Source organism: Talpa europaea (genome assembly GCF_964194135.1).
Source record: "Talpa europaea genome assembly, chromosome: 3".
Lineage (NCBI taxonomy): Eukaryota > Metazoa > Chordata > Mammalia > Eulipotyphla > Talpidae > Talpa > Talpa europaea.
The window spans coordinates 137,829,102-137,855,490 of record NC_140069.1 but is presented as its reverse complement, the minus strand read 5'-3'; the positions used below and the strand labels follow the sequence as shown (position 1 = coordinate 137,855,490).

At 42.3% G+C, this 26,389-nt stretch overlaps 1 protein-coding gene across 1 annotated transcript in view; it reads right to left on the bottom strand.

Moving 5' to 3' along the window:
• Window positions 1-16,452, bottom strand: part of LRGUK (leucine rich repeats and guanylate kinase domain containing) — a gene marked incomplete at both ends in the record, with an annotated part of 92,964 nt that extends 76,512 nt beyond the window's left edge. The window contains 5 exons of the mRNA XM_084230647.1: window positions 625-706; window positions 3,416-3,516; window positions 6,631-6,712; window positions 9,388-9,495; window positions 16,114-16,452. Coding sequence (XP_084086773.1) covers window positions 625-706; window positions 3,416-3,516; window positions 6,631-6,712; window positions 9,388-9,495; window positions 16,114-16,452 — 712 coding nt within the window. The remainder of the gene's footprint in view (window positions 1-624; window positions 707-3,415; window positions 3,517-6,630; window positions 6,713-9,387; window positions 9,496-16,113) is intronic.
• Window positions 16,453-26,389: the final 9,937 nt, after the last annotated feature.

Sequence of the window (26,389 nt, the reverse complement as noted above, 5' to 3'; positions counted from 1 at the left end):
AAAAGAGGGACTCAGCCTCATTAAACTCATAGATCTCCAATTAACCCTTGAGGCTCTTGAAGCTGGAGTGTCTCACTTGAAAGCAGGCGCTCTTGAAAGCAGGAGCCTGACTCAGGCGATAGATGAGTTTCTGAAGTTGGTCACAAATCAAAAGTTGTGGGGTTTTTGTTTAATTAAAGCATATTTTAAATACGCTACAGAAGCTACTATTGAAATGAATTTAGAACAAATTCTTTTGTAAAATAATCACTCATTTTTCTTGAGACCAGATCTAGATTTTCAAATACAGAATTTATATCACATAAGGCACAAGTTTAATTTGAAGAAAGGAACTAGCTAAAACAGAACCTCTCCTGTGGATCTAGAATTAAAAACAAGCCCACATTAGTGAGAAGAATGACTGCCTTGTTTGGCTTTCCAGGAGTAAGAGGCTCTTGGCTTCGACTTGCAGTCTAATTCCCTGGTAAATATCTCCCCGTGCTTTGTGAATATCAATTCTTAATCAGTGAGATGTGTCACACATCTCTAGTAAATTGCTCATCTGGTCCTAGTCCATGTCATCTGGCACACATTTATCATAGGGCCTATTAACCAAATTTTCCCCTTTACTCATTCAAAGGATACTGTCCAAGATTAATTTAGTGAGAGCCTGGTATGCCGACAAATCACACATTTCAGAAATTTGGTTGCAGGAAAAATCCACCTTCTGATGAGAAAAGAGAACATACATTATACTTTATTCCTCACTCATCTTAACCACCGGAATTAATTTCACAAGAAGAATATAGAGTGGATGTGGGGTTAGAATTCAGTGTTGGAAAAACACTGAGAATATTTACCCAGATTTAGTCATTTTCATCTGGGATTCTTGTCTGGCCCCTCCCTGTGGCCACACCAAGACCCCACAGTCTGTCCTTAGGCTCTGCGGCTACTCTCTCCAGTGCAGAGTTTATATTAAATTTTCTCAAGATCCCCTCTGAATTTACCTCAATTTCAACCATATTTACCATGATTTCTGTCATGCCTAGCAACGCACCCATGCCTGCAACAATGAACTTGTAATGATCTGGGCTGATGTCCAGCATGGACACCTTCATGCCCTCTTGTGCCACAGCACATGGCCCGTCACCTGGCTACCCAGCTGCACCCCCTGGAGGGTGCGTGCCCACAATGCTCTCTCCAAGCCCCTGTCACACAAGCTTGTTGAGCTGTTGCTCTGACTCCCTTTGGGAGTTCTGTTGGAGCCCAGAGCTTGCAAGAAGATCCCACCAACCTTCTTCACCTACTCCAAGCAAAGCATCCTAGGAAACACAGAAAGAGCGCCCGGACAAGCGTCTGCTCCCTGGGAATGGTGCTGTGTTTGGCACAAGGCTCGCAGATGGTAAATGAAAAGGAAGCAGATTTTCTCAGGAGGGGTGGGGGAAATAGCCACAACCTGGTTTACGAGGAAGATGTGGCTTTGGGTCTCAGATGTGGGTCCTGTCCCACCTCTTGGGTTCTTACTCCACCTCTCTGTGTGTCGGCCGCATCATCTGTAAAGTGAGAGGGTAGCCTCTGCCTCTCTCTTTATCAGGAGGATTAAATGAGGTAACGCCTCCAGCATCTCCTCCCAGGTTCATGCAGAATTCACAGGGGTCAAGGCACATCCTCGCAGGGAGCCTGGCCATTTGCAAGCATTTCTCCAATGTTCCTGATGTACTTGGTCTTAATTCTCGGGGAACCTCAAAGATGGGCTCTCTGCCATGATGACGGACACAGGCCGTTACCATTTGTCTCGGCCCACAGAGTGGACGACACCTCGAGGGACTGTATAAACTGTGGACTGGGTGGTGATGACGTGCTGACGCAGGCTCAGCAGCTAAAACAAACGGACCACTCCAGAGGGGACTGCTGACAATGGGGGGTGTGCGTGTGTGGGGAGAGGGACATGGAAATCTGCACCTTTGCCTCAATTTTTCAATGAATCTAAAACTGCTCTTAAAAACGGTGGGTATCTGTTGTATTTTGTTCAGGGCGGAGTCTTTGGGGGACAGTATGAGGTAAGGGTGAGAACAGAAGAAACTGCAGGCAAGCTTTCCCATGGAGGGGAAATGCTGTTACCAGGAACAGCTCCCTGGGTGTGGGGCAAAGCAGCACGGAGCAGCAGAGCAGAGGGAGTGGGAAGCACCCAAGTAGCTCTGCAAGGGCAATGCCTGAGGACCTGGAGGGCATGTGGCCCCCACTGAGGGCACCGAGAAGCTCCCGTGGCTTATGTGGACAAAGGCATAGTGACCTGACATTAACTAAAATTCCAAAGGGGAAAAAAGGTACTGGTGATAAAAATGGAATGATGTGAATTAACACACACAAAAATAACTGAAGAAAATGAACAGAGAAAAATACAGCCTCTCACTAGCTCTATGGGGGCTGTCAGGCTCTTGATTCCTGCAGAATTTCACAGTGTGCGAGCTGCTGCAGCATGCTTTGGATGCAAGGTACTTTGGTTTCTAAATAAAGTAAAAGTAATAGATGATAAAAAGTAATCGGTGATAGCCAGTCCTAAAAGTAACTTTCTAATGAAATATTTGAGTCCAATACAGGAACACTAAGCCCAAACTCTGTGGCGATGGTTCTCAAATTTGTCAGCATATTAGAGGCCCCTGGGGGGATCTTTTTAAAAATTCCAAGCCCAGGCCTCACCCTGGACCACTTGAAGCAGACTTTTTGACCATGGCTTCAGGAGTTTATAAAACTACCAGGTGATGCCAATGTGCAGGAAAGGGGGAGCCACTCCCCCCACACCCATCTGCTAAAGTGTGGGCCATGCGCCAACCACCATGACACGGCCTGGAGGGGTGTTTGAGATCAGTCCCAGGCCCACCCCCCAACGGACTGGGTCAGGATCTCACTTTCATAGGAACCTCCCCAGGCGGCCTGTGCAAACATCAGGGCAAGACACAGCATTGCCAGGTGCTCTAGCAACCAGCAGAGCTCATTTCTGCCTCAGAGATGCAATAGCAAGTGCAGGAAAGCAAGAATGATGGTTCCAAATCATTGCTATCTTAAAAAGTAAAGCTTGACTAAACAACAACCACCACCACCACCACCACAACAACAAACCCGAGGGCATTTTTATAGTCTTCAAAGTTTTTCTCTTATAATAAAAGCAGACAAATAATTAGTATTTAAACGAAGGAGAGAGAACAGAAAGGAGTTAGTTGTAAAACAAAACTTCCTAGGAAAGATTATCTGTTGACAGAGTATCTCTTTTCCAAAATAAATGGTACACTAATCCCTCTCTTTTTTCACTTCATCTCAGATACTTACACTATTGAGCCCCACAAATTACTCTCTCTGAATTCTCTATTTTAGTGTCATTTTGTTTATTAATGAACTTTGCAAGGCAATTAACATATTAATGTATTGAAAAGTATACCTTGAGATTTTTGGGTGGCTTGAAATTGAAGAATGTAGTCAGTTTATTGTGCGAAGCATTAAGTTCCAGGAGATAAGGCATACAACTGACACAAGACAAATCTGGGGGGAAATAAACACAGAATACGGTAAGCCAATAAAATAGAAATTAGCCAACTCATCAGAACAGCACACATTACATCAGAACATTTTTAAATTATCTCAATGGCAAGCACATTTTTATTCCAGATGAATGAAATGAATAAAACAGGAGTGTGCAAAAGACACACACACATGCACAAACACACATGTAGTATGGAAAACTCTCCATGAGTCAATAATTTAAGCTTCTTCCTTGGGGCATCCCCAGTTTTTCCACCCACCTCCTCCCATCCAAGTGACAGATGACCAAGGCCACCGCAGTGGCCCAGCTCTCTCTCCCATGAGCTGCTAACAGCTCAGTGCTTCAAAACCTGCCAGCCTTGGGGGAAAGAAGAAACTGAAGCCTTAGATAATCCTCTTGATCATTAGCCTCTAAATAACTGAATTAGGTCCTTTCAGAGAGACTGAAAATGCCATAATTAGAAAACTTTCCTTGATATCAATTAAATTTTGTTTTAGTTGGACTTAATCCTAAATCTCATTAATTATTTGCAGTGATTTAAATTATTGCCATTATTTTACTTTGGCTCTGGATTGGCTGAAAGTATGCCTGAGCTTTGCAGTTTATCCCAAGCAAATATTCGAAACTTCGAGTACTAAGTAGAGGACTGTCTTGCTCCTACTGCTAACGAAATGGCACATAAAAGATAAAAACAGTGAAGCATTGTGCTGCTTTCTCTGCTACTCTATCCACAGATGAATCCGGGGAGGCTCAGGAAGAATCACATGAGGAACATTTACAGCCCTTCTCTACCAGTAACTTGTTCTTCTACCTGCAAACAGTAATAACAACGTCTCCTTCTCTATTCATTCTAGATCACAGAACCAGCCATTCCAGCTGCTCAGGGGATAGGGCTTGCTGGGAGAATGGGGAGAAGCAAAGTGCTTCTACCTTTCCCAGGTGGCCAAGGCCCATCCCCGTGAGTGGAAGGAATTGAGGCCTTGTCAGGAGTGGGTGGTAGTGTGAGGGTCCTCTGCCACGCAGCCCCCCTCAATATCTTTCCTTCTCAAAAGTTACTGAAGCCAGAAGGTCCCCAGCAGTTTCCACTTCATTTTCTGAATCACCCTTTCTTTAGTCTGTCTTTCTCACACAAAATTGTTCTAGGGGGAGACAAGACATTGAAACATTAACACTTTGGTGGAAATTAGGGAGCAAATCAAGGAAGTCTGCCTGAAAGAGGAAAGCTAAGGAGGAACTGTCATTGCTTTATGAGATTTTTCCCTTTGTCCACTCTGCCCTCAGCCCCCCGGCTGTCAGTGGTGACCTCAACACCATTCACCTCTCCCCACCCGTGACCCCTCTGGCGTTGACCTTAGACAGCTACATATTGTACCACGAGCTCTGTCTTAAAGAAGAATCAGCAGCTGCCATTTAGATAGAGCTAAAGAGATGGTGAGTACATGTCTCGCTCCGTAGATGGCCTGTGCTTTCCAATCTCTGACTAGAAAATCACCGTTTGGGTTGCTGGGCTTCTTCTGACTCTGGCAGGCCCAGTATTCCCTACCCGGTGTAGTGACCTCCGTGACCACCAGATGGCAGGAGCACCTCGTGCCTATAACTGTGCTGCTCACTGTGGTCCTGGGCCAGCAGCACCAGTCTCATCCCGAAACTAATTCAAAACACAAATTCTCAAGACCCATCCCAGGTCAGTGGCATCAGAACCCCGGAGGGTGGGGCAGATTCCTCTGAACAGGCACTCCAGATGATTCTGATGCAAACTGAAATCTGGTCTGCATCACAACTTTTAACAAAACTGCTCTTGCAAAAAGAAAAATACCCTGTGTCTTACACATAGTAGGTCCCCAAGCACTTAAGGAGTGAATAAAATGGGCTGTGAAGGATTAAAGAAGACTTGTCAGAGAGCTTCCATGGCAGCTATGGACTCCCCATTCAAGTAGTAGGATAGGTACCCACATTTTTCCTTCCAGGTGAGCCTAGGCATAGCTGAAGCCCGCCTCCCCCCAGTGCTGGTCTACAGTTCCTATCCAGAAATTTTACACAGCCAGGAGAGCTCCTGCTAGGGACACTGAAAGTAGTTTCTATCATGTGATAGGACATCTGGGGTTTTCCTTAAAACCGCCCTAGGGAAGGAGGCCACGGTACAGGTGAGACAGGATGGGCCTAGGGGCTGAAGACTGTAGCGCCTGAGAATGCATCAGCCTCTCATTATGTGCTCATGTGTGTAATTTACCAAAATTAAGTTTTATGAAACGAGGGGAATAAAGGGCTTTCCAAAGCAGGACCAATTTCAATAATGATAATATGCTAGGCTAATATATTCCTTAATATTCATATTAATATTCTTAATATTCATTTAAGGATGGGGGATCAGAGAATGAGCCAGAGAATAACATAAGGGCAACACAGGAGTAGAAAGATTATCAGTGAAGAAAGCAGGTCAGAAATAAAGATTTGCCATTTTCCTGGAGGTCTTAAAAAAACAATTCAATTCAAATAAGATCAGGAAATTAGAAATAATTTCCTGGAGAAAATGTGACTCATTTCATTCATTGTGAGCAAGGTGTCACAATAAATGTAATATTGTAGAACCACAAGCAGTGGTTAGAGTAGAAAGAATCAACTGATGTATAGAAAGAGCAAATAGAGGGGGGGAAATTAATCTGTGAATCCCTGGTGCTTAAACAAAAAGAACAAAAGCCAGGATTAAAATGTAGATGTAAAGGCAAAATAAAAGAATCCATTAAGGGGGTGGGGGTGGGTGGCAGAAGGACTCATTCATTTGCATTGACTTTACTAATTGAGGGAAGAAAAGGGAATCATCAAATACGCAGAAAATATCAAGATGTTATGCTCCATCTCTTAAAGGGAAAAACACAAACACCCCTAGTGTGTCTGACCACAGCCTGGCACTGCGTGCTCCCTGACCGGTGCCTTTTTCTATCCTCATCTGTCACCGGTACCTATTTTGTACCAGCGAGCAGAGATCAATATGTAAACTGATCTAATATAGCACTTGTATCAAGTTTCGTAGTGATACACTGTTACATCCTAACAAACTTAAATCTTGAAATAACTCAGGGATTCATTAGTTTACTAGAATAACTATTACATACCTTCAATTCTATTTACTGAGAGATCCAACTTCTGTAGGTGAACATATCCAGAGAGTATGCTAATGTCAGTTAAATCACAACCCTGAGAAGATAAAAAGGGAAAAGACTTGAATGTTGCTTTATGGGGTTTGTACCCAGCCTTCCTGCAACATCTGGAAATAGTAGTTGACAGAAAGAAACCCAGAATTTCTGTCAAAAGTAGAAAGGAGGGGCCTCCCTGGTGGCACAAAGGGTTAAGCACCGCACTATGAAGCAATCTGCAACCTCTGCAGCATGCACGAGTTCGATCCCCGGCCAGGGAGAAACCCACACGGCACAGCAGACCTCTCCTGTCTCGCACACTGCTCCCCTCAGCAGTGTGTTTTTCAGTCAGTCTGCCTGTTCTGTTCCCCCCTCTGCCTTTGGTGAATCCTCTCACCCCCTGCCTCTCTGGCCTGTGCCCCAGCTCTTGTATGCATAGATAAATAAATCTTTACCAAAAAAGGAGGGTGGAAGGGAAAACCTGCTGCCTCTGAAGGATCTGAAGCCCACTACTAGGAGGTTCTTGAAACAGACTACTAACCCCATCAAGAAACCATGGCTCCCCATAAAATCAGAACTTAGCGAATCAGTGTTGTTAGCGAGAAGGAACACAACACAAAAAGGAGAATTAAGTATTTACCAAGACCTCTAGAGCAGCTTTATATTAAAAAAAATAATCTCAGCAATACAGCCAAAGTCTCTGTGTGGTAGAAGAAAAAAAGCAAATGCCTAGAAATGAAATGAAATGAAATGAAATGAAATGAAATGAAATGCTGGGGCTCACCCCTACGCAGGGGTCATCAACAGCAGTGCCAACCACAGCTGAACAGGGTCCCTGTCAAGCTACTTAAACAATCACCACAGTGGATCCAACAAACCTGTGAGATATGCTGTCTCCAATCAGGCAGGCTATTCCCAGGGTAGAGAGGAGCATGAGGAACAGAGAGATATAAGCACCTAAGATTACAGTAGGAAGTTAGCGATGAGAAGCAGATACCAGTCTCCTGAATCCTTGTCCAAAGTGCTATGAATCTTGCTTCCAATGAATTCGAGCTGGACTGGGGGTCAGTGTGGGCAGGGAAGAGGGAGAGGTATTTTTGGTTCCTTGGCTCAAAGACTCATTTGACTAGTTTATGTTGCAATGTCAAAGCCAGAGGAAGCACCAACCAATGAAGTGTCACTATAAGCAATGCTCAAATGTGATAATGATAAGAGTGTTTGGTGAAGACCACGAGGGCAATCATAAATACGTACTTGAAAACCTGTCATGGACAAAGCACTGTGCATGGCTTGGGGAAAACAACAGAGATGGAATAGAGCTTCCTTGTGCCCTTAAGAAACTGATGACTTTGTTAGCAGAGGAGCTATGTATACAAAACACAAGTAAAAATAATAATAATAATAATAATAATAATAATAATTTTGAAGATATAAGGGGGGGGAATCACCAAACCAGGCAAAACTAAGAAAGTATTTTCAGTCAGCCAGGCAGGTTATTAAGATGAAATAATTCAACACGTAATATCTCAAATGTAAGGAGGTCGGTGGAAAGTAAGTTAAGCTTCAGTCCATCTAGCCAAAATAAGACTTAGAGGATTGCTTTTCTTTCTTTCTTTCTTTCTGCAGATCAATTGAAGGCATAGCACTACATACACAAGTAGAATATTGATTGAGAGGGACTTATGTGGAGCACAGAAGCTGCTGGAATTATCGACCATTCCAATACCTAACAGTGCAAGGCACACTGGAGCCTCCCTGTGTGTTATTACCTGACTGGCTGAGGCAACCACAAACTGGTATAAAGTGAAAATAGTGAAAGATTAGAGTCTTAATATGTGACCTCAGAGGACACGCTGTGGAAGCAGCATGGGGGAAAAGAGCAGAACCTTCCTTGGTTAGTTTACCAGCTCAATTCCATGACGGAGCAGCCTTGCTATGAATGCTATGCTTTAGCTAAATTATGGTGCTCTAGCAAAATTTCAGTGTTTTTTTTTTTAGCCTGTGTTTGCATTTACTCTGTAGATTTCAAAGGAATGTTTAATGCTTTATAATATAAGCATATGCTCATATATGTATGTGTGTGTGTGTGTGTATATATATATATATATATATATATATATATATATATAAGCAAAAAGAGTTAAATTATTTTTCTAGGACTAGAGAAACAAAAGGAGAAACCGAAATATTCTTGAGTACTCTGCACTTGTAGATTCTTTTATGATAAAATTGAAGCCATGACTCTCCACTAGTATCAACATCTTGAAAACTGTTGAATAATAATATATATTTTTCTTTAATCACTGGTAGTTTTTGGAAAGTGAGCGAAGGCTTAAAGTTACTTATTTCTTGACATGCTTAGAGGAGAAAAAAGTCAATACCAAAGCACTTTGCTCCCTTAGATTCAGACATAAATTTTAGTCCTGCCTCTGATCATAGAGAAAATTTTGATTGGTTTTATAGAATCAAAGTCAACTTTCTGAAAGCAGTGAGTAGTATAATATAGACTACTTAAGAGGAAAGACATAGACTGTGCAGGGAAAACAAAAGAAGGGAATTTGGGGGTTTGGTTACTGGGCTGACTAGGATCTTTGATGTCGAACATTTACATAAACAACTCTGATTGTGAGTCTCCATCAAATGCATGAACATGGGATTTGGCGCCACCACCGAAGCTGTGAATATGGGGGAGATGGCCATGGTGCAGGCAGTCGGTGGTGATCTTGTCATACTCACTGGTAAAGTTAGATTGAGGTAGACCTGCTCAGTCCCAGAGCCGGAGCGTCCCAACTGGTGGAGCGCCTTGGCCACCTCCTCCTCTCTGAGGATGCCATCAAGATTCTCCTGCAAAAAATAAGTAAAATAGGGGGGTGGGGGAGAGAAAGGATTTCCATTAGAAAAGAAACAGTCTACTTCCTCATATTCAGCACTTGTTTTTTATCTATTTCCCATCCAGGAGCTGAGTTTTTCAACACGGATCAGCACAAAGAAAATTCTGTGTTGAGAACACGTAGTTGTTAGGTACAATCAAATCCCTATCAACTCCATGTTATTGCCACTGAATTTGGGGGTATGCAAAGTGGAATGAAAGTGGTTATTGTGGAAGCTTCAGCACTGGTGTGACAGCTCATGGCATGAGTGTTTTCTGTTCCAGCGCTATGCTAAGAGCTCTAGTAGATCGATTCATTTAATCCTCCTGACAACCTAAGGTCGGCACTCTGAGCTCCATTTTGCAGATAAAGAAATGAAGGCTTACAGAGGTTAAGTTGCCGGAAACCATATGGCTAGTTTGTGGGAGAATCCCAATCTGTCTGACTCTAGGGCAATTCTAACCACTCTACTTGATGGGTGAAATTAATGCAATCTCTTCTCTAAACCTGGCATTCTTGCGGAGAAAACAGGTCCCCAGTTGGCTTCCTGTTGGCTAATTTCACTGTATTCACACAATTTACAAGATTTATTAAAAGGGTAACAATCACTTGCACTAGGAGTTTGGCCCTCTGTCTGCAGACCTTTGTGGGCCAGAGGTTGGCCAGCATGCCATCTCCCCAGTGATGACAGACAGAAGAGAAAACAAGTGAGTCACTGCTATGTTTGTGCTGCCTTCACCTCCACATATAGACTCTGACAGCAAAGTACCCTTTTCCATGAGGTTCCAGCAAGGCTGCTCAGACTGCTCGCACCTAGGACATGGGTCTTTAGGCTTGTGCTACTGTGAACAGTTTCATTCCCCCCAGATTCCCACTTAACTCGGGAAGAAAATGCCATTCACATGGAGCTAGCACATGCATTTTGGGGCTGAGAAGGTTTGGTTGAATCCCAGATCTGCCATTTTGGACGTATGACTTTGGGGAGATAAAGTTTTCTCATAGTCTTCATGTATAAATAGGAAATATCATTACCTTCTCTTAATGTTTTGGGGGAATGGAAAAAAATAAGAGTATATAAAGCTAGTTCTCAGTATTGTGCTTAGAAGCCAGGAAATGTTCCCAGCAAATGGTACTGTTACTACTAATTGATGAAATCAGAAATTTCACGTCCACGTGTTTCATCAGTCCATACAAATCTAACTGTTCACAAAATGGGGGAAAGATCTAATTCCTCAAATAAAGGTTCATTTTCTTACCTCAGACCTGGAAAGGAATAGAGGCATGAAAGTGCTACCTTGCTTTTGCAAACACTCCACTTAAAATTTCTGAAGTTTACTTGAAAAACCCCCCACCCCATTTCCTGGAGATGACAAGACATTACATTCCTTACAAAGAGCAGGTGGGAGTCTTTTGCAACGGAGCCCTTGCTGTGAAAACCAGTGATGCTGTCAGCACCTTCCCTGATCTCGAGCATGACTCCTCTCCCCACCCCCTCACACTTCCTTCATGGTTTCCATCGTCATTATCACACCTTTCCCTCCCGCTCGTTGGTCATTTTCAGACTTTCACAAGTCCTATCTTGACCTCATGGCTCCAGAATCCCTAAAGATGCCCATGCCACATCTCCACCACTCCAAGCACATGCACCCAGCACATTCCTTTACTTTCTCAACTCCAGACACCTTAAAATTGATCTCATCCAACATAGCCACTCACTCCCATTGCCATGGTGGACTTAGTCATCATGCTGAACTGCTCTACCCTAAGGCCCTCAAACCCCACATACTGCACTCTCTGGCCCCACTTACTGCACTCTCTGATGATGGAAACCATGAAGGAAACTCTCCAACCTTTCTAGACCTACTGTACTTATTCCTTGATTAAAGCAAAATTCCTACTCTAGTCATCCTCCCCTTTCTCGTGGCCCATCTGCCACTTCCTCACTATATTTCCTTCCCCGCTGGGTGCTCTACATACAATTTCAATGTCTCTCTAGCCACTAGCCTCTGGCTCTTTGTCCCCTGATCACAGCAAAAAGACCCAAAAGTGAATCAAGTTCACAATCACCTACTGCACTGAGGCAGAGATCGCCATGTCCATCATATATTTGGGATAAAAATCTTTACAGTATATCCAGCACATACCAGCCAGGACACTAGACCCTGTTGATAAATTTATAAATAAGACATTAGCTATCCTCACGGGACTTGCAGTTCAGTCTGGGAGAAAAATACACAAGCCATTTCAGGAGTTTGATGAATACCGCAATAGAGATAACAGGGTGCTTTGACCAGAAGGAAGGACATCCCTTTTATGCCAGTGGGAAGCAGGTGGTTAGTAAAGGCTTTCAAGTGGAGAGGACCATTGAGTTGACCCAAAATTGTAATTTATGCAAATGGAGGGAGAAAGGAGAGAAAAGAGGGTGTGGGAAGTTACTGCAATCAAAAGGTACAACATACACAAAATCCCAAAGGCAAAGGAGGGGTGGCTCATTGGGGGAACTACAGAGAGTTCAGAACAGCTGGGCATCAAGTGGGAGGGGGTCTACAGTGCCAACCAGTCCCCACCCCCACTGCCCCTGAGCTGTTGAGTGGCCTGGGAGAGGCAACTCTAAGGTCAACTTTTAGCTGGGCCTGCTGTGGTCAGACACTCTCCCATTCTTTATCAGCTCCTCTCCACTCTTACTACCTTAGCTGGTCAGATCTCACTTTTCTCAAGTCTGGGCCTCCGCTCTGTCTCCACTCTCAGCAAGTGTCTGCCCTTCTACTTTGGGGCAAAGGTTGAAATGATCAGACGTCAAGCCCTCAACAGTCTATACCTGTCCTAGTCTTTCTTGCTTGGGTCCCAGACCAGAGGAAGACACTGCCCTTCCTTCTGTTTCCTCAGGGAACTTGCTCGGGGACCATCAAATTTGCCCTCTTTGGCCTGGATTTCTAGCCATCATTCTCCACTGCCATGCTCCACCCTGCCACTTCTCCAAATCCACAGGTCAGCCTCTTCAGACATCCAGAGTCGCTTCTCCATGCTTTGATCCCTCTTCCTCACTTCCCACTCACTCCTGCCTCACTTCAATTGGGCTTCTGATTTTCCCACATCACATGGCCAAGGCTGCGTGACGACCCTCAAATAGGAGGAGCTGAGGAGCCTTCTCCAAGCCTTTCCCACTTGGCCTATTGGCAGCAAAACCCATTGGTGAGACTCTTCCTGCCTTGGCTTCCCTATCATACAGCTTTTCTTTTTTTCTGTTTCTCTTACCAGTCCTTTCCAGTACCTTCCCTGACTTCTCTGTATCTGCCTGTAAATACCTGCACCCCAAGGGCTATCTTCTTGACCCTCCTTGTCTCCTCACTTCTTTTCCTGGGTGACAGTGCAGACACCGATGCTGATGACACCCACTCTCCAATATCTGCGATCCCCTCTTTTACTTCCAGAGTCATATAATTCAAATACCCATCCTAATGCTGGTGGTAGTTAATATCCCCTCAACCATGCCATAGACCAGCCATCATACTAGATTTTTAACATTTGATTAGGAATTGTCCTAGCTTAAATATTTAAAAATACCTTCATCTTTAGATTCCTTTCCATTCCCAGTTCCACTGCCTTAATCCAGACTCTCCCCCACAGATTACTGTTAGTCTCTGGCTGATCTCCTTGCCTCCAGAGTATCAGCCTCTAATCTAATTCCATTCATCATCAGCGCTTAGAGTCTTGAGTCAGCAGTCTCTATGATGGCACAGAGCCCTCCACAACCTGGCCCCTACCTCATCAGTAGAAAAAACTGCCATGAACCTGCCCACACACCAGTTCTCCACCCAGACAATGACCTACTTTCCTTGAAAACGCCATGATCCCTGCCGTTCATCTGTCATTTGTATACATGACTCTAATACTTCACATGTTGAATGGCTATGACTTACACATGTTCCTCTCTCACCTTGATTGCAGGGGCCATGCCTGTCCTCCAGCACATTCTCATATCCTATCCTTACTATTGCCATTGTGTATTACATCTGTAGTTTTTTGACAGCCACTCTGTATCAGACACCATACTAAGAACTTCAACATATTCAGAGTTTGACTATCTCAATATTAGGTATTACTACCCTTCAGGGAATTGACAGAATTCAATTCAATGGGCAGAGTTCTGGGCTGCACGCATCAGACACTTGCCATGGGCCTGGATACTCATGCTCGATACAGTCAGAGCACTTTGTGCCCAGCAATCATTCAATGAAGTTTGCTTAATAAAGCCTAAATTAATTAAGTCACTTAATGGGCTGCAGTTAGCAGATAAGATGCAAGTTATTACTATATTAGTAACAGTATAAATAATATAATATGCTAAGTATTTTACATATATGATTCATTTAATTCGCCGAACTCTCCTAGGAGAGAGGTATTATTATAATTCCCATATCACAAGTGAGCGTAGAGAAATTAAGTAACTTGCTCAAAATCTCACAATTAACAAATCTTTGATTCTAAAATCAATATTCAGAACAGCCAGTCTAAACTATGGCTCTTAAATTCATAAGAGCTTCCTAAGTCTGAGGCTAACTGCACCACAGGCATTTAATAATCATTGTGGCCATTGTAGTGTTATCTATTTTCCCCAAGCTAAGATATGAAAAATAAGTCACTGAACATGAAAGTCCTAATGTTTTCTTTTAAAATTTTCAGCTTATTCAGCAATATTAACACTTATATAAAAGTGTAAATATCATAAAAAACTAGAGAATAAATGGAAGAAATTAATTTTTTGCACACACATGCTACAAACCAAAAAGCTCAAGTCAAGCCCCTCTATGGCTTGCTAATGGCATACTGAAGACAGATTAACTATGGTACTAATGAACCCCATAGCCGAAGAGCAGGAGTTAATTAGAATAATAAAGTAAACTGTGATTCATTTGTGAATTCCTCTGGGGTGGAAGCTGGTAGAAACCATACAAACATCTCAAAGTTGTAAAAACACTGCTACAGTTTTGCAATAGTAACTGTTAAAGGTAGGAAAGTCAACAAAAGATGAACAAAATAAATAATTATTTCTTTCTGGTCCTCCTTAAGCAAAACTAGTGTGTAATGAGGGCCTCCCTGGTGGCGCAGGGGGTTGAGCGCAGCTCTGTGAAGCTGTCCACAGACTCTGCAGTGCCGGTTCCATCCCCGCAGGCTGCGGCTGTGGAGATACTCACATGGCACCACCCGCTGCTCCCCTGTCTCACCCGCTGCTCCCCTCAGCAGTGTATTTCAGTCTGCCTGTTCTGTTCCCTACTGTGTCTCTGGTGATCCTCTCACCCTCCTGCACATCTGGCCTGTACCCCAGTTCTTGTATAAATAAATGAATCTTAAAAAAAATAGTGTGTATTGAGCCCATGTAGAAGGAGACAGACAAGGAAAGATAAAATGGGGGTGAGGGTTGAAAAAAATGAGCCAAATGTTGAACATAAAACAAACATAAGGACATTACAAAAAAGGGGAATCCAAGTGGAAGAAGAGTGTGGTGGTTGTTGGTAGAGTGAGAGAAGTTATTGCAAATTATGGGGCGGGGGGAGAATAAAAATTTAGACAAAATGGGCATATCGGAAACACTCTCTGTATTACAATCTTCAGAAAAAAATTTAAAACAATTTTCTACTACAAAGGAAGAGGAAAGGGGATTGAAAGTAAGAAGATATCTGATTGTGAGTTTCCTGGCAGCCAAGACCAAGAGGAAAACATATTAATTGAAAGGAAGCTAATCGATTTAGTCTTTGAAAGAGAGCAAACTATAGACTAGAAAACTATATACAAGAAAACTATATACAAGAAAACTATATACAAGCAAACTATATACAAGAAAAAGGAGGAAGTGATATGATACGAAGTAAAAGGGACAAGATGAGAGGCAATGGGCTAAAAAAGGAACAGCATGACCCGGTTCTAAAAAAAATGGGACTGGATGGTAGTTTAAAAAGAGTGAGTCTATATAAACATGAAAGGCAAAGTTGTTACCAGCGGCCATTGCTGGTAATAGGAACTTTTCTCACATCCTAAAATACTCCCACGGTGAGCTGGTGTGTGTATTGCTTATATAATGCATTATACTCCTCCGGCAGAAGGCAGAAGTAAGAAGATGAAACTTTCATGTTACTTAGGCTTTGAGGAATTACTTAAGTGATTATTTCAAGAGATTGTTTTCAAGAGGGTGGGAGGTGTGTGGGAATGTTAGAGCACTTCACACTCACTGGGGTGCCAAAGATGAACCCTGCCAATGCACAAGACTCTCAAGATAGAATTTTGAAAAAGTTAAAGCCGTAGCCACACAAATTAATTTTTTCCCCATGCTGTGACTTATCTCCTAAGAAACGAAAAGTGTTAATGAAAAATAAAGGAGATTTTGGAGCTTTTTCAAAAGGCAAAGGGTGAGAAAACGGGGGAACAGAAATGGCTGGGAGGAAAGGCGGGGAGCCCCAGAGCCTTTAAAGGGAGGATAGGGCTGAAGGAAAAGGCTGAGCCCAGGCTGGGGGGGATGCACTGAAATGCTCCTGAAGGAGCAGGATCCCATGGCTGCAGGAGGGAGCGAGGGGTGGGGAGAGAGGGAAAGGCGCACCTTCAGGTTCAGCATTTCGGACTTGGAGGAGAACTCGGATTCCGACTCGTTCTCGGGCTGGTACTCGCCCTCGTCGCCCCCGTCCTCGCCCTGCTCCTCGTATTCCTGCTCGTTTACACAGGTGTCTGGTTCCTGATAGCCCTGAATGAGCTGGTGAAGCAGGTAGGAGGCGGTTTTGCGGAGACAACCCTTCGACCTCTGCCCCGTGGGAACAGGCCATGACGGACGATCTTTTTCTGAGGGCAACAGTTTCAAATGGGATTCAGTTAGTGAACTGCCAAGCTCTCCCCAGACAGAGGCAGAGGAGGCCCTCTGGGGATCGCTCCCGGAGGCCGCCATCTTGTTTACTGGAGTTGCCGAGGAGACGGACTCGCAATGAGGAGGCGCCGCAAGGAATTCTGGGGGTTGTAGTCTCCATCCCTCTGTTGGCCCTGGCTTTCTGCTGCAAGGTCCCTGGAGCGTGACTTTTGCTTTCTTTGCTCTGCTTATTCTGTTATTTGTCTCTACAGTTTACTGACTTTGTTTCTTTTTTGCTAGTCTTTCTAGTTTTCAACTGTTTTCTCTACATCGTTTTTCCTTGTGTCCATCGTGTTTTTTTGTTTCTTTTTCTGTATTCAGCCCCCCTCTTAGACATTTTTCTTCCAACATTAAGATCATCTGCATGTTTCCCATCCTGCTTGGTTCACAAAGGCTCTTTTTTGCAGAGTGATACTTTGAAAGTGTTGTCTCAAATGCTCTCTGTTGGAAAGCCAGTAACACTGAAATTTTACTCTATGCAGAGGGTGGTATTAGGGATGATGATGAAACAGGAAAGGCTTGAATGGAAAGGCATGGCTCCTGTCCTGATGATATAGTTGGGAATAATAAAAAGGAACTACCAGAAGACTGAGAGCTGATTTTCAGTGAATTTATATTCCCCCTCCCCTCCATGAAATGATAAGCCATGTCCTTGGGGAGAAAAACTAGCAGTGGTCTAATAATCCAGAGAGAGAAAAAAAGGCTGTCAAGACACTATATCTGAAAGGCTCTGAAAAGCTATTAGCATCCCATAAATAACTGTACAGTCAAGTGACCTGCATTGGTAATTATTTTTATCTTGTTGCATATAAGTTCTCATTGCGGTTTTATGAAATGCTCTTGCAAGATTACAAAGCATGATTTTATGCTACTGTGATTTTATGTGACCCAAATCCCGTAGCCTTAAGCTGCACAAAGTAGAATAGAAAAGCAGAATAAAAATTATAGTAACTATTATTGCCATAGTGATGACAATAGAGATTCTTGCAGGGAAGTAGCCCTCATCCTCCTGGCTTACAGGGCCTTTTCTCCATGCTTCAGTGATAGCAATTGCAAATGCAAAATGATCCTGTCAATGACTGTCAGGGGAGAAGGAGAAAAAAATCCTTCTGGACACCATCCATTGACTATTATCTTTCTCAGTGCTTGAGGGACCGTTAAAACTGACATAAAGCTTTCAGAATTACCTTCCTTCATTATCTTGCTAGTCATAAATGTAAAGGCCACAATGAAAGTATTTCTTTCTGCTAGGCTCTTCTTGCTGTTTGCTTATTTCTTTTTCCAGTGGCTAGAGACCCTCTTGATTTCCCTCCACCCTCACCCCCTTAGGACCTGGCTGTTGCTAACTGACATAGGGAAGAAGTGGGCCCAAGAATGAAAATGAAAACCCAGCATGTTTGTGGTTGTTGGTTTTTTTTTTTTTTTTAGTAGCTTAATCAGCATTTCTAGCAAAGCAGGTTTTGCCAGTGTCAATCTACTGAGAAGTCTATTAAGATATAGTTTGGTTCCTACTGATAGTTAACTTTCCGAAAGTTAAAAATATGATCATCATATCAAAATAAACAAAGAAAAAAAGAAACAGAATGAAACACATGTCAAAGGTTTTCTTCCATCCATTAGTTAATAGTCGGATGGTATGGGGTATTCAAGTTCCCAGAGAAAGACATCCTGAAACAAGTTCACTGAGTTAGAGATAAAACTGCTAATGCCCAACAGGACAATAAAACTGGAGCTTTTGGGATTGTAGATCTCTGTTTCATCTCTTTTCATCTTTATGTCTATACTCTCTCTCTGTCCCCATTCAACAGATTGATATAACTGAGGTCCAGAGAAGTTAAATAACTAGTAGCCCAAAATCAAGTGGTGATGCTGAAATCCACACCCAGAATAACCAACTCCAATCTGCCTTCAACTTATTGCCTTTGCTGGTGGAAGATGTGAGGCAAGCTAATGCTGCATAAAGCCTCAGAAGAAGAAAATACATGTATCAGTTAAGATTCTTAAGTATTCAAGGTAAATAAAAATTCACTCAGAAAAGGAATGAAGCTTTCATAGAGAAACAGCGTGTCAGAACTAAAAAGAACTTAAATGTCTATCTTGTCCAAACTCTTTCTTTTGCAGAGGAAACTGATGATGCTCCAGGAACAACATGGGTGAAATCACCTGAGTTGTTAGCAGCTAAAGAGAAATTAGAGTCTAGAGCACTCATTGCTCTTGCTAGTTCACCAAAATGTTCCTTGGGCTGGAATTGCATGCCTAGAATTTCTTCTTGGGGATTCTGAACACCAAAATAAATAGTATTTTCTATTTTTCTGTCTATTAAAGTTGATTTTCCAGTAGAGAAGACAGAATCAAGCTGAGGGAAAGGGAGTGAGATGAGGAAACATGTTCTCTAAATTCTTCTTACTTAGTTCAAAACATCAATAGTATGAGTTGCTTCCATTTATTTGTTGCTTACTCTAACCGGCTCTGTGCTAAGCACTGTACATGTACCTCGGTTAATTATTCCAGCTGTTCTTTGAAATAAGAATTGATATTCCCATTTTATAAAAGAAAAGAATGGTGCTCAGAAACGCTAAGCAAGTTACCCAGTTACAGCTTGTGCCCAAAGCAAAACTCCAAACTCAGGTCATTCTGGATCCAAAGACCCTGATCTCAATCATTAACATTTCACTTTCCCCAGTAATATGGGATCATTTCTCAGGAAGTAACTGTGAGGCACAGAGAGCCTGATCCTGGTGGGATACTGAAAATGCTGCGTGTGTGTATTGGGAACTGGCAGGAAGACCCCATGTTTCTTGAGTTGGGGTGGGTAGAGTGGGCAAAGGCAGCAGGAAGGAGAAAAGGGAAGCATATCACCATGATACTCTGGAGCACATGTCTCCTGAGGGGATGTCCAAGATAGGCGGGGGAGGAGAAGTTCCAAGGCGTCAAGAGCTATTGTTTGAAAGAGGGTGGTAACCCCCAGCTTCAGCTGCTTGCTAGCTTTGCCTCCACAGCATTATTTACCCATATTCCCAACTTTTCTGTGTGGAACAGGTGTCCCACTCAGGAGCCAATATCTTATCTCATTGACTATGGAAAGAACCAGAAGGGATGATCCCAGTTTTCTGTGTTTGGAAAGAGTGTTTTCCCAGGAGTGTGGACCTTGAGTAAAGTGAAAATGTGTGCCCCTATCCCTTCCCTGAACCTGCAGCTTCTTCCCAATTTCTGTGTAAGGAAAAACAAGTCTCACACATTGCTATGACAGTACCTTGAACTCATGGTATTTTTTATGAAATAGTACATTTTTTAAGACTGTCATGAGATGGGGAGAGCAGATAGGCCAGACAAGGCACCCTCGATATAAGAAAAACAAGCAAACAAACGACACAACCACAACTGATGTGTAATTGTGTGTTGGCACCTTCTTAAGTGCTGTGCATATATTTATTCATTTTATCCCTTCAGGGACCTTACAAACTAAAGGCTGATCTCATTATGCCCATATTGTTGGTGAGGTAGGCCTGAGGGCCAAGGTGACCCACTCACACAAAGACACACAAGAACACAACCAGGGCTCACTGGAGAGAGTCTGGCATTCCAATCCACTTTCTTAATCAAAACATAGTACTTCCGTTCAACTGCTTTAGTAAAACTATTTGGGGGTGTTACAGACAATTTTGGTGTCTTTCCAAAATTCATATGCCAAAACCAAAGTCCCCATAGGATGGCATGAGAACATGGGGCCCCTGGGACTGATTAGGTCATGAGGGTGGAGACTTCCTTGAAGGGGCTTAGAAGAAGAGGTTCTTGGGCGAGGCCAGAGAACTAGCTTCCTGACTGCCATGTGAGGACACAACAGGAAGGTGTTCTGGAGGAAGGTGTCACTAGAACCTGAACTTGGCACCCTGATCTTGATATCCAGTTTCCAGAACTGTGGGAAGTGAGTTTCTGTGGTCTATAAGCCCCCCTGATATGATACTTTATTACACCAGCCCAAATTGACCAGCACAGGGGACTTTGAATTTGAGATACTTTGATGCATTAGGTTCTTTTTATACATTTCTAGGGAGAAGGGATGATTCTCCATAAGGAGGAAAATTTATTTTCTAATAACAGTCTAGTGGGTCTATAGACATAAGCAAATAATTACGCAAATGATCACTTAATTTCAACTGCCATAAGAGGGAAAATTATAGAAGCTATGAGGATATCATTAGAGCCTTGGCTCAGTATGGTGGGGAAGTTACACAGACCCTGACAGCCTTATGATCATTATCCAAAAAGTAGAGAAAGATGGCATGATAAGTGAGGAACTTCATTTCTTATCTTTACAGAAATTACCGTATTCATATTGTGATGTAATACCTGTATCCATATAATGATATACTAATTAGGTAGGCTGCTAGGGTTGAAAAAGGCCAGTTAGGTCTTGCCTGTCTCAAATAATATCTGTTCTGACAGGTATCAAAGGCATTTTGGGGTGTGCCCCCACTAACAGATACCCTGGATCAGCTACTGGTGTTGGGATCAAAGATAAAAATTGCAATCTGGAAAGAGATCACCTTAAAATCTCAAAGACAAAAGCAGAAAAAAGCAAGTCAGTGAAAAATTATTTGCAGCAGAATTGCTGGCATCGAGTTGTGAATAAGAACAGCATAGAGTACTAGGTGAGGATTATAGAGAATTCCTAGCTTAGATTACCTGAGTAGACAGAAAGGTGGGTTTCATCAGAGAAGTCACAATGACTTATGATTAAAATGTTAAAATGATGACTAGAGGGGATGGTATGAAATCCTTTTGAAGAAGATATGAGGACTTGAGGATATTATGCTAGGACATTCAGAAGAAGATCAAAGAAGATAGGAATTCAGGCAGAAATCTTCTCAGGAGGTGGTAGAAGGGAAAGAGAGCTTGAGAGATGTAAGGCTTAATAACCAAAGGATCCCACTGGTATTGAATAATAAAAACAGAAGGAAGAACAAATAGAAGACAGGTGAATGAACTCTGCAGAAATCCCACTGTCACCCAGACACTTCAAAAACAGCAACGCACTTCATCTTTTCAAGAACAAGTTTGGGATGATGGTGCTCTGTGGAAAATTCAATCATGTAAACAGATGGAAGGCGCAGAAAGCAGCCAGTCACCATTAACACCAAGTGAAGACGCAAAGCCCTTCTAGTAGAGGGGTCTGTCTCAGGCACTGGGATACAAAAACATTAAAGTCCTGGTCTCTTTATTCAAGAGATTTGCATTCTGGTTGGGACAGCAGGGTGCAGAGATATCAAAAATGAAACAGAACCATGCAAGAGAAACTAAGTCCCAGCTGACTCATCTGGAGTGAGTGTGACAGTTTTCAGAAGGGCTGAGTTGTGGGCTGATGAAAACCCTCACTTTCTCTTTACCATACTAGGCAGACACACTTGCTCCTTAAGGCCTAAAAAGCAGTGCCCCAGGCTAGCAGTGGAGGTCAAACCTGTGTCTCAAGACAGGTATGCTCAGAAGCTTCATAATTGAGGAAAGAGTTGACCAAGGCATTCCAGGATGAAAGAGACACATGAAAGGCCAATAGCCCACCTCAACAGTCAGGTAAGCAGTGCCCCCCTACTAGGCCTTTTTGTTCAAGTCAAGTCTTCAACTGATTAGATGAGGCTCACCCACATTACAGAGGGTATTGCCTTTACTCTTCCCTCATCTGATTCCAATGTTAATATCATCCAGAAATGCCCTCACAGACATGTCCAGAGTCTCTGATCATACCCTGTGAGTTCAGTTGACACAAAAAATTAACCATTACAACAGGTAACACTTGGGGGTGGTTTCTAAGCAAGGAACAGAAATAAAATCTCTCAGGATCTATGAAAGGGAAATCCCTAAAAGGCTCTGCACCAGACATCCTGTCCAGCCAGACGCTCCTTGTAGGTGCTCTACTTGGACATTCTCCTCTCCACCTCACTGTTTGGTGAGCACTCTGATCTTCCTTAAAATCTATGATGCAAACCAATAAGCACGTGAAAATGTCTAGAATGCACACCAAAACACTTAATAGTAATGATGAAGAAGCACAAATAGACAACTGTGACTTAGGAGTTCTTGTTCCTTTGAATGAAACCTTATATATTCAAAAGTGAAAACAGGATGGTAAAGAAAGAAGTCAGACACTGAGTCATGCCACAGGGCCTGGCAACATTCATTTTTGGGACCAAAACTCAGTAACCATCCCAAGGGGAGGCCAGAATCCTGACCTTTGGTCCTGCCCTTAGACACCCCGGTGAGCAAATCTGTGATTACATTATTTACCTGCTTTGGAAAGAGTCTTGAAGATACAAATAGCTCTGAATATGCATAGTATCTTCATGATAAATAAATAGAGGCTTAGGGCATTTTTCAAAGTTCATTAATTATTGAGGTCCCCTGAAGCACCTCTCACTTTGGCATGTTTTGCTTTTTGTTCCTGACCAAGTCAAGTTACTCGAGAGTCCATCTTAACTGTGAATTCATTCAGAAAATGATTTATGGCTCTCATAAAATTCTTTTGAACAAAGATCATGTTGGAGGAATTTGATTTTAGCTATTTAGGTACTGAGTTGCTCTTTATACTATATGTAGACTTTATAAAGCTTTATGTTAAAATGCTTATAAAGCAAAATTTACCATCTTGACCATCTTTAAGTTTACAGTCCAGTGACATTAAGTATGTTTACATTGTTGTGGCACCATCACCACCATTCATCTCCAGAATTCTTTTCATCATGTAAAACAAACTCCATGCCCATTAAACAAATACCTCCCCTTAGCCCCACCGTAGAAGTTTTTCTCCTATGTTTTCTTCTAAGAGTTTTATAGCTTTAGCTCTTATGTTTAAGTTTTTGATTCATTTTGAGTTAATTTTTATATATGGCACTTAAGTCAACTTCATTCTTTCTGCATAAGGTCATCTAGTTTTCCCACCTCAATACTTTTTTTTTTTTTTAATCTTGTAATTCTCAGATGAAACAAAGTCTCTCTCTTTAGCAGACAGTATTAACACTGTTCAAGATGGGATTAATGAGTACCTGACCAGCATTAATTTAATAACCTGTAAGGCCGAGGCTCTGGCTAGTTTCCATTATTTCCCTGCCCCATCTCTTCTCTCCTAGTCTCGGTATCACTGCAGGGTGGTCTGATCCCTGCAGACCCTATCACCTGCCTCCCTTGCCTTTTTTTTTTTTTTTTTGATTGATTATGGATGACAGGTGAGAAGATAGTGTTTCCCTCACAACTTCTACATCCTTCTGTGACTTTACCTCCTGTCTGGAGATCACCTCCATAGTGTCAGTTCTTCACTAAGTTACAGAACATGGTTAGCTTCTCTTGATCCTTCAGTTTCCTGCTGTGACGAGGGTCCTTGGTATCTCAACACACTTTGCTGGTTGCCTAAATTCTGCTCATAATTCCAGAAATAGACCCTTTATTAAGTTACCTTCAGAATGCTGACCGGGCCCCTGACAGGTAAGAATGGTAAGTGAACATGAAGACAAACTTTTGAATGGAGCCGATTAAACTAATTAGTCTAGTGAGATATTCACCATGGTATTTACATCCTGTTTGGAAGTTGAGGGTTGCGTGAGAGAGGCCCAGGAGTCATCACTCTTGTTTTGATTTTTAATGGGAGGGAATAAAGGAGGAAGAGAAAAGAGAGGAAATTCTGCAGTTGTTTTTTTCTTTTTACAAGCTAGGATTCCAAAGGGAAAACAATGGAAAAGTCCAATATCCCCTGCCAAGTACTGAAGATGGCGACATAGACAGTGGGAGGCTTTATCCTACTAGCAGTTTAAAACTCTCAGAAGGATTTTTCTAGTTCTCCCTAAAGCCAGTTACAGTTAAGCATCATTTTTATGGCACTCAGCCATAGAAATGTTTATAATTTGGAAATGAGATATAAACCCAGGGCTACATTACATTAAGCAATAATTTATATTGAGAGTGATGACACCAATAGGGACCCTCCAAGTACTCTATGTCTTTTGATCCTGCTCCTTTAATCATCTCTCAAAGGAATTGTGTCTTCACTTGGCTTATTTCTCTTCTGTGCATTTGAACCTAACTGATGGCAAACTCAATTCAGACCCAGACCTGCCTCAGTTATTCAATTCATGTGCTTATGTCTGGAAGGTCCCTCTGCCATGTAGCTGTACTTGAGTTCACTCACTCTGTAAACTACACTGGGAATGTTGTACCCTCAGGGGGAATTCTGGGTAGACATGTGGTCAGAATTATACCATTTTCTACATCTGCTAGCTACCCCCATTGCTCAATCTATCTATAAGATGATGGATGCTTCTACTCATAAACCTCTCAACTACAACAGATGTCAGAATTGTGGACTTAAGAAACAAATAGTCAGTGCACTCACTGCACTGTTTATGGGATATTTTGTAAACCCAACTTGTTCCAGGGATGACAATCAATGCAATTTACCAGGCTACAAAACTAATTCCTCGTCCTTTGCTATCTCAAAAACTACCCTTTATGTTAAAATGTGAAAGAAATAAATGGATGTGGAGCATAATTGAAAATATAGATACAGCAATCTTTACCATGCCCAATCGGCTCATGCTTATTCAAATGATGACTAAGAGGCCGGGAGAGAAGACTTCCAAATTTGATTCATATCTCCCCACGCAACCATTTCTCAAAGAAACTGCCAAGTCTTCTTAGATAAACCCTAAACAATATTTTATATTTTCATTATGCTTGTTTTTAAAAATGAAAGTAAAAAGACAAAATATTTTTTACCCTGGCAATAAACCTGTACAGGAAGAGAATTAGATGTCAGATTCTTTAGTAACAGCCATATTACTTAGCTGATGAATTAATAGGAATTTGTGAAAGAGGAGGTAGGATTTAAAGTTAAAGCTGAATAACAATTAGGTTTTAGTGTCATTAAAATTCCACTTTGGCTGCTACTAATTTTCCTTTCTGACCACAAAAGACATGATTTTTTCTGAGTAAAGGGGAGAAAGATCTAGATAGTTTCACAACAATACCCTCAAAGAGGCTGCCACTGTAGGGAGAGGTTGTCATGTGGATGTGGAGATGAAGTTGATGAATGGAAGGGGGGCGACAGGGAATGAGCAGAATGCACTGGGGTACAAGTGAGAATCTTGGAAAGAGCTCAGAGCTAACAGTATGACTGTTTCCAGGGTAGGAATCAGATATGGGAGAATAAGCAGCAGCAGCAGAGGCCAGTATCTGGACCCCTGCATCCACAATGGGGGGTTGAGAGCTCTGGACACCAAGATCAGGTGCTTTGAAAGGAAGCTTGGGGTTATCATGCAACGTCAAAGACAAGTTCACTAAACTCCAGCTGACAGTACAGCCATGGGTGTTCAGTCTTGAGCAAATTTCCATCACTGAGATACTCACTGGTATTTAGAACTACTTGGGGAGTAGTTGGTCTCCAATTTGCATGATTTTGCCTAACTCTTCTCTGCCCTCCCCCAAACACTGCCCTACTATTCCTGTCGCAGGACTATCCACTCACCTAATTACTGATTAGAGATAATAAATATGGAAACAGAATAAATTTCATTGATAAGCAGGTCCATTAATGTATTAATTGTGAACAAAAGAGTATAAGCATTTTAATTATGTGACAAACTGCAGAATCTGAACTGTAGGCTGCAAGACTACAATAATTCTGAGCTCAGCTACTCAAAAACGGAAAAATCAAGGCAAGGAAACATCACAGCATGAGTAATGTGTGAAAGTCCAAAACAGGAACGAAGCCACTGCTACTATACCTCAAGACAGTTTGAGAAATCGGACATTCTTCTTAAAGCAGGTCTTGTAAACACAGTTCCTGGAGAAAAGCAGCAAATCAAAGAAAGCTGCTTCCATAAATTCTGAACCACTCAACTAGAAGAGAGGAACAGAACTCCCTCTCGAGAAACAATAGTTAGAAAGAGCTGCCAGGAGTAGCTAGACTAGAAAGGAATGACTCAGCAAGAAGACA